The sequence below is a fragment of the Pyxicephalus adspersus genome, chromosome 11 (genome assembly GCF_032062135.1).
Source record: "Pyxicephalus adspersus chromosome 11, UCB_Pads_2.0, whole genome shotgun sequence".
Lineage (NCBI taxonomy): Eukaryota > Metazoa > Chordata > Amphibia > Anura > Pyxicephalidae > Pyxicephalus > Pyxicephalus adspersus.
The window spans coordinates 17,015,249-17,024,598 of NC_092868.1; the positions used below are offsets into that span (position 1 = coordinate 17,015,249).

General features: G+C 37.9%; 1 protein-coding gene across 2 annotated transcripts in view; it reads left to right on the plus strand.

Annotated features, from left to right (window-relative positions):
• Positions 1-230: 230 nt before the first annotated feature.
• Positions 231-9,350, plus strand: part of LENG8 (leukocyte receptor cluster member 8) — a 23,468-nt gene continuing 14,348 nt past the window's right edge. Inside the window, exons 1-4 of one of the 2 annotated variants that reach the window (XM_072426775.1) lie at positions 231-468; positions 5,350-5,420; positions 6,431-6,590; positions 7,506-7,604. In XM_072426775.1, the coding sequence (XP_072282876.1) occupies positions 5,383-5,420; positions 6,431-6,590; positions 7,506-7,604 (297 nt within the window). In that variant the 5' untranslated portion in view covers positions 231-468; positions 5,350-5,382. The remainder of the gene's footprint in view (positions 469-5,349; positions 5,421-6,430; positions 6,591-7,505; positions 7,605-9,350) is intronic. The other variant, XM_072426774.1, reaches the window with a different exon arrangement.

Consider the following 9,350-nt stretch of genomic DNA (forward strand, 5'->3'; position numbering starts at 1 on the left):
AACGAACGACATTATGTTCTAATTTACTACATTGCCACGCCCACTACCACACCTACTATACTACAGTGCAAACCTCCCAGTCACCCTGAGCTTCCGCTGTATTTATTGGATGAGGCATCTGCTCTTCTACAGGATTTATAACAGATTATCCAATAGGACTTCCCCTTTCTTAGACGTTCTGCTACGTGCCTAACCCAAGCGTGCTGACGTCAGATCTTGCGCGGAAGAGAAAAAAAAAATAACTACGTAGAGACAAGAAGAACGCTTTCCGACATTTTGTGTTGGTGAAGTTATATTCTCGCTCAGTCTTTCAGGGTCACAGGCACAAATATACCGGTTATACGGAGGGTTAAGAAGGTGGGAAGTGAGCATTTAGCAATAGGATAGACCTCGCTTCGAGCAGTGAGGGTGCTGCCTGACTTTCCAGAGGAGGCCTCCATTTCCTGTATGACCTGACGGAGATTCCAGGTAACGTTGTTACAGCTCTCCTGTGCTTGGTAAAAGGGGCTTTTGTTTCAGAGTTCTGTAGTAACTAGTCCTGGTTTACACATCAGTATTCTGGTCAGATATCAGATACAATATACACATTATTGAGGAGGGGGAGGGGCAATGGCCCAATAAGGAAAGCTCCCCTAGCTTGCCACGTTATGTGGCAGAGCTGTTTATCTCTCAAGTTTGCAATTGATGTACACATGCATTATATGATAAAACGGCTCCCACGTATGTTTTACAATTGTATTTAACCACCTAAGCGTTACACTGAGGTCTAGATTTCTGTACCAAAAGTGATCCACTGTTTTTCATGAAATTTTTTTTAAAATTGTAGACCTGTAACTTACAGAAATATGTCCGAACAGGGGTTCTAGTAGATAATATGAATATAAAAAATGTTTGAAACACACAATCATGTAAAAAAAAAAAATTACTTTTAATAAAATTAAAGGAAAAACACAAAAATCAGCAATGTAAACAAATCATAAATACTGAAAATACTGAAAAAGCAATAACTCTGTATATTGTAAAGTACTATATTATTCTAAAACACCTCCCTAGTGTGGCAATTTTTAAAACTTTGTGTATTTAATGGAGTTTGTTTTGAATTATTTTGTATTTGATTGGATACGGGAGTTTGTATCCAATCCAATACAAAATAAGAATTTGAATTTCCAAGTTATTTACTTTTATTTTATTTTTTTTTATTTTTTTGTATTGGATTGGATGCTGGAGTTTGTATCCAATCCAATACAAAATGAGTGTTTGAATTTACCAGGTATATACTTTGTAATTATTTGAATTATTTTGTATTGGATTGGATACGCAAGTTTGTATCCAATCAAATACAAAATATAAATTTGAATTTCCAAGTTATTTACTTTTATTTTATTTTTTGTATTGGATTGGATACGCAAGTTTGTATCCAATCCAATACAAAATGACAGTTTGAATTTACCAGGTATATACTTTGTAATTATTTGAATTATTTTGTATTGGATTCAATACAGGAGTTTGTATTGAATCCAATACAAAATGAATGAATGAGTTTCAGTTTGAATTTCCCGCACACGCGCCGACGTCATCACGCACGCAGGGAGAAGCCGTCCGGTTTTTTTTTCTCCGCCGGACGGCTTCTCCCTGCAGAGATCATCCGGCGCTGGAACGAGCAGGACGTTGGACGATCAGCGGGACCAGGTAAGAAGCCGGCCGGCATCTTGTGTTCCGCCGGCCAGCATCTTGTGATCCGCTGGCCTGGCGGATCACAGGATGCCGGCCGGCCGGCTTCTTACCGGTCCCGCTGGCACCCGACGCTGGAGAGATCGGCGGACGATGACCGATGGAGGACGACGCTGGATGAGCACAGGGGGACCAGGTAAGTGAAAAATCTCGGGCTTAACCATCCTTGCAATTTTTTTTTGCCCAAGCGAAGGTCGGGCTTAACTGCAAGGAGGTTAAAAGCTACCCCCTAAAACGTGAATAATCGCCTCCCTCCTCCCCTTCATGGTGCTTTTCTTGGGTGTGTGGGACGTTCCCTACACACTGAAGTTATCATTTGCAGCCTATCTTCCAAATTCTCTGCTTTACAGCCAATGGGAGATGTTCATGTGAGCTAAAAATGTGTAGTGTATGTCCTTCTCATAGGATTACTTGTTTGGAAAGGTAACAAGTGGGGAAAAAATACATTATTGTTGTACACCCTCCCCAGCGGAGACCTCCAGTACTTTGCTTACATCTATACTGATCATTGACATCAGTATGAAAACTGTTTTTCAGCCTTACCTTTAGGTGCAACACCCTTTCTTTAACCTCCTGGGCGTTTCACTGATGTCTGGATTTCTGTACCAAAAGCGGTACGCTGTTTTTCATGAAATTTATTTATTTATTTTTTAATATTGTACACCTGTAATTTACCAAAATATGTCCAAACAAGGGGTCTAGTAGATATCCTGAATATAATAAAGTTTGAAACACACAATCATGTAACAAAAAAAATAATTACATTTAATAATAAAATAAATAAAAAAACACAAAATCAGCTTAAATAAGAATGCATAAATAAATCAAAAATACTGAACATGCAATAATTCTGTGTACTGTATAGTATTATATTTTTCTAAACACCTCCCTAGTGTGGTAAATTTTAAAACGGGGCAGCACAGAGTGGTACATTTTAAAACAGGGCAGCACAGACTCCAACGTCACCTATAGACAAAACAACATAAATATATTTTGTATTGGATTGGATACAGGAGTTTGTATTGAATCCAAAACAAAATATTTGAATTTCCCACCACACCCCTCTGACAAGTTAAGTGTTTTTTTTTTTTTCAATTGTAATCTGTTGGTCATGTTGTATGACAATTAGATGGCGCTGTAACGCTTGTTTCTATTTTTAGCTACCCCAAACCTAGTTCGGGGTAAACGCTTTTGGCAAGTTTTTTTTTACCTCGAACTAGGCTCAGAGTAAGCTCAGGGGGTTAAGGGGCATTAAGGAAAAAAAAGGGTGCTGTGGTGATCAAGACTTAATGGGAGTGCAGACCCTCCCGGGATACCTACGTCATGCATCCAGAGAGGCTCTGGCCGTTCCTGCATATGCCCTGATCTTGGGCATGCACAGAAGGGGCTTTTTTCCACTAAGGGGAAAGAGATGCTGATCTCACGCATGCGCAGTGAGATCGTCTCCCCCCCCCCCCCCCTTTACAGCAGCTACATCACCCAATTCGCACCTGCGCAGTGTGAAATCGGTTGATGTAGAAAGAAGTCAACGACGGAAGAGAAGACAGAAGGTGGCAGCGCCCGGAGAAGAGGAATTCCTGGACGATGTGGAACTTTAATGGCGCTGGGAAGGGCCAGCGCCATTAAAGGGATCTGCGGAAATAAAGATAATTGTAATTCTTTTATTTATTTATATATTTTTACGCAAGCGCTTCTTCGCTACTGATTTTTTTTTTTTACTGCACACAGCTTCTCTTAGTGTACATTAAAGCCTTCCTAAACTTTTATCAAATAGAGATATCCAGCATGAGCTGGACCTTTCCTCTCCACCGTATGAGATTCATGCTCCTTGTTAATTGCAGCACTGTATGGCTTGGGCTGCATTGTCAGGAGTACTACTGTGTATTGAAATGTGCCAAAAGCGCTTGGCTTGAACTGAGATTTGAAGCTTTGCACCACAGGCATGCATATTTGACTGATGTGATAGTTTGAAAATCCATAGTGTGGCCAGATTTGAGGTCCCCTGTATCATTAGAACATGTCATAAAGTACACTTTGTGGGTTTAGATTTGCTCTACGTGCTTATACCTGTGGTATGTTAAAGTGTGCCTAAACTTAAAAACACCAGGAGGCAGTACTTTCTGACAAAAGAGACATGCAACGTATCTTTTGTCAAAAACTTAAACTACCTGGTGTCTTTTTGTTTCTGCTTGTCACGATTCATGTGCTGTGTAGCTTAGATCTCGGCTCTGTGTGCAGCGTTGCTACACGCAAAGCCAGCTGCTGGTGATAATGCAATTTATGAACAGGAATTACTTCATCCACTCAGTGACCAGGATCATCATCTTCACGGAAGTCATGGACTTGTCATTGCTGCAGGGTGTCCTCAGAAGGTAAGTATTTGTCATAATCGACAAGTATGATATGGCAGAAGCTCATCACCCACCAACCAGTTTGAATTAACTTTTAACTACATCATAGGACCACTCATATTCACCAAGCTTTGTGTACTGTAGTAGTTTCTCATATAGCCTCATATCAAATGACAGAAAACAACAATTCACTGGTATCTTTTTCTAGGTAATATATTTTTTTCTCTTTGACTATTGACTTCCTTTCACATTCCCCACCAAGCATAAATACTATTTTTAGCAGTACAGTATAGAAGTACAAAATGGTTAACTACTTAGATCTTCAGTATATCACTAGGTTTCAGTCATTATAGTGGTAAACCATCCGCTACTTCTTGATTTGATCTGTACACTTTTGTATGTATTCCATCTTTGATTGGAAATAGAGATGGTGAATGAGTTACAAAAAAAATAAAAAACAAATAACTTTTTTTTATGCATAAAGCACTGACATGAAATTGAAACAATGGTTTGGCCCCATAGCTTGCCTTGGCCTAGCTTGGCAAGGTCACATTCTTTGCATTTTATTGATTATCTAGGGGTTGGATTCCGATTAGGTGTTTACTTTCATCAGGGACCCTAAATTGACTTATTGTATTCCACCTCCCTTCCCTTTCACTACCTCATTTTATACCTATTGACTTCATTGGGTCTCTGTCAATTTCTAAAGGTAATGAAAGCAGATTGTGGCAGTGGGAGGATCAGGCAGTATACATTCTTGAACAACGTAAAGGGTATTTCTCAAACCATGTCCTACCTTGGTATTCTTTTCTTTATTACACAGTATTTTTATAGCACTGACATTATTCAGTGCTTTAAAAAGTCTGTAGTCATGTCACTAACTTGCCCTTAAAGGGCTCACAATCTAACATACCTACCATAGTTAATATGTCATTCACACAGTCTAAAGTCAACTCAAGCCCATAACACGCTGGCTTGAGTTGCTGCAGCCTTTAATGCATATTGAAAAGCCTGCAGTGTGCCATGAAATCAGCGTTCATTACAGAAGAGGAGTCAGTACAAGTAAGACTGGAGTTTAACATTTGGCTTGACCAATCACAACAATAGTGAAAGTGGTATGAGATATCTGTATGAGAGTAGGGGATTTAAGACTGCCCTCTTCCACAAATGTAAATATCTTTGTATTACATACATTAATATAGTTTACATTCAGTAGTGGCAAGTAGCTCTTTGTTTAATTCTTTTCTTTTGATTTCTGTTTTAAAAGACTCGATCAAGAGGTCAGATCATACATTTTGTCATGGCTACTAATCTTGGAGAACCGTTGAATACTGAATGGTACGTATTATTGTTTCTAATGGCTTTATCCCCCACTTATGCATCCTTCAGTCTTGCTTTATAGTCCTACCAACATACTTGTGTGTACTTAGTAACGTTGTTACATTTTATTTAGCGACAGCTCAGTCTAGTAGAGTTCAACCAATATACTCCCAGGTTATGGGAGTGTTTTGTTTTTTTTTAATACACCAGAATGGGTTCCTATATGAAGATGTTTCTGGCCCCATAAGCAACCAAAAATACCTGTAGTGCAAGTGTTTACTGGAAGCTGTAAGTCTTTGGCTTGACTTTTTTAAATCTGTATTGGCAAATATGATTTAATTACGATTATGTAGAAATATTCCCCCCCCCCACATAGAACAGAACAACACTATTTGTATAGTGCTTATGCATTTATTCTGTCACTTGAAATGATCACAGCAGATTGTTTTTAACAACAGTCATCTGACATCTGTATGGGGCTTTAGACCTCAGAGTGTACCCCCTCCCATTTTGTTGTCAATTGTACATAGTGGGACCAGTTTATAATAAGAAAAAAATAATCTGTGCATACACAGTTATAATTGGATAAAAACTATTCACATGGACTAGGGTTCGTAGGCCCAGTTATGACTAATTTATTTTAGGAAGGGGAAAGGGCAGGGCACCCTCCCCTGGAGACAACTGCAGTGCTGACCTATTTCATGGCAGAAGAGCTCAGTAAATCTTTTGAGTTTTCTTAAAGTTTTTCTATTGCTTTCTACTTTAAGAACTATCTGGAAATGTTTAACTTCCCTTAGGTACATGTCAAAACCACGTTTATGGGCACCCCTAAAAGCTTGCTGTGTGTGTTGATGGGTTGTACAGTTAACTATTATTCCGAGGTTCAGTCCTAGTCTAGTTGGTAAAAGGCAACTTTAAATTGTTTATGAACATTCAACATTTGAAGTGATTAAATAGGCTTTAGGAATTTGACCAATATTTGTATAAAACCTCTTCCTGTTCTCAATCTAGTTTTTTTTTTCACACAGGGTTCAGCAGTATGGTTCCAGTATAGATGGTGCATTGGAAGCTCCAATGCATGAGAATCCTGAGTGGGAAAAAGCAAGACAAGCTTTAGCGAGCATTAGCAAAGCAAGTGTTTCATCTTCCGCTAGTAAAGGATCAAGCGACGGACAAGTAAATTCTCAGGTAAGGACCTGTTTGTTTCTTGGCAGAATAATGGTAAATGGCAAATGAAATATTACATGATTGTTCCGAAGACATTTTTACTTTTTGGGCTGTCCCATTTTTTTTTTTTTTTTTTTTTTTCAGATAGGACAAACCTTTTTGCAACTGATTGAAAAAATATGCATTTATTATTGTGACAAATGTACAAAATTATTGAAATAGTGGTAGATAACCAGATATTAATCCTTATGTAAGCTCTCTCAAGTATCCTTTTATTCATGTAGAGTTTTCAGTACTCTAGCAAAAAGATTTTTTCTTGGCAGGTATGCCTTTATTTGGCATCCAGCTAAAGGGGAAACTTTGACATACATTAATACGTGAAATTAAATAGTTGGGAACATCTTGTCTACGTGGGGTGTGGTACAAAAGACAGTGATGTGACAAACTAATGCAACAATAGACATGGCAATTGCTCAGGTTGTTCAGCAGTTTATTTGATGTATTCACCTGGGATTGTAAAATTCCCCTGTCTTTTAAGAAAGTTTAGGTCCATGGTTGCTATGTTGGTGTTTTGTCCTTGGCACTTAAAAGGAAACTATTTCCATTCCTTTTCTGAAACACATTTAAAGCTTGTTTGTTCCGGAGAGGTGCAGTGTTCTCCCCAGCCCCTTTTATCTGGATTCTCCACCTGGCACTTTTTAGTAACCACCCGGCTGTTTTTGGGTGGTTACTGAAGAGTTGGGTCGCAATACAGGGCCTGCCAGCTTAAAAAAATTTCAATACTGAGGTGACTTCACATTTTTGAAGCTTCTCATAGCCCCGCATATAGTATTTTCAGGTGCCCAACAAATGGTAGGTCATAAAGGTCTTTAATGACGTGTACTTTTTCCAGTGCATCTTTAAAAGCTAAAATTGTGTTTTGTTTTTTTCTCCCAGTATTCTGCAACCCAGGGGGATGCAACAATGCATCAACAGTATTATCAGTGGTACTCGCAGTATAACTACCAGTATGCTTACAACTACTATTATCCAATGGTATGTATTTTATAATCTTTAGTAAACCATATTTTTTTCACTTTGGCCTTAAGTACTAGAATAGTTGCAGTACATGGCAATAGAGGTATTAACAATCTTGTGGAGAAAACAAAATGCTCAAGTGTAGCGCAATGTAAATTTGGTTCATGTCTGTGCATTGGGGTGGTGTTGTACCAATTAAAATGAATGCCACTGCAATTGAGAGATTTGAATATGCTTTAAAGGTCTGCAGGGTAAAGCAACTGTGTTAACGTTCATTCACTGCCCTCTTTTGAGCCTGTTTTTAAAAGGGCTGCCTTTAATAAACACGCAAAATATTGTGGCATAATGCACAAGTTCTGCGTCCTTCTGGGTCTATTTATTTCAGTGGTGATGTCATTGTGTTGCCACTTCTAATATAATATAGGCATTGTAAACGGGGACTGCTCCTTTCCCAGGAATATGTGTGCTTGTTGTGCAAAGGAGTCATGAAGGAATCCCCTTAGAACCCACCCATTGCCCGGTCAGAAAGAAGAACATGAATGGCACTAGTTGTTACGTATCTGAAAATTTACGATTATATTTATAAAACTGACCAAATGCTAAGTTATAAAAAAAAAAAATTATTACCGTGCTATTGGATGCTGTAGACATGGCTGAAACCAGGGCTGTGGAGTCGGTAGATAAATCCTTAGACTCCTCAGTTTCTGGTACCCCCAACTCCGACTCTCCGACTCCTCTGTATTTACAGGGTTTCTCGTTTTATTTTCACACTTTTGCATTCAAACTTCACAAAAAAATTTAGACCCTCTATAAATCAATACATTTATTATTAAATTAATTATAACACAATATTTTTACCACAAAAGCTTTTCTCAAAAAACATAATAAAAAAACACATGAAATACATTGGTGTATTGAAATACATTGATGATTTGTATATTATTTTTTTTACTTTATATAATTTTAAAGGGATTTATACTAAGTTTTAATATAACAATATTATTTATTCAAAAGCTAGAAAAACTAAAACCGTTTATATATTAAACTTGGAATATAGTTTGAGTAGAATACATGTTAATTGCAATCCAAAACTAACTCCATGTAATATTCTAAGAAACAGAATTGCTTCTGCCAGATACTCTTTTCATAGAAGCTCCTAAATCTGACATGATTATTTTTAGAGCTGAAAATAGTCTTTCAACACTGACTTGGGTGGGTGGCGTTGCGGTTGTAGCCACATCACTAACAATCTCCGGATAAACAAGGATGGCTTCTTCTACAGTCAGTTTCGATGAGTGATCATACTTTTTACTTCTTTTAATTCTTTAAAAAACTCCTGCTGGAATCTCTTTATTTGGACATTTTCAGGTCGTTTCTCTTTTACGCATTTGCGAAGTTGCTTTAATGTTGAAAGTTCAATTTTGTCCAAGTAGGAATCCGTCTTAATTCTTCATTTGAAAAGGAGGGCGATCCTGAGTTACCAGTGCTTTATAGCTTCATCCAGTGGTGGTTCAGGTAGTAATCCTTTCATGCGAACTGCTACATCATAGAGGGCCTTTTTTTCAGTATCGGTCTGATCATTGCTCAACTAAATTCGGCTCATTGGATCAACATAAATACCGTGTTTCTCCGAAAATAAGACACTGTCTTATATTTTTTTGGGCTTCCAAAAACACACTAGGTCTTATTTTCAGGGTAGGTCTTATATACTTTTTTTAATGAAAAAAAACACCATATTCATGTATGAATATGGCCATAAAAAAA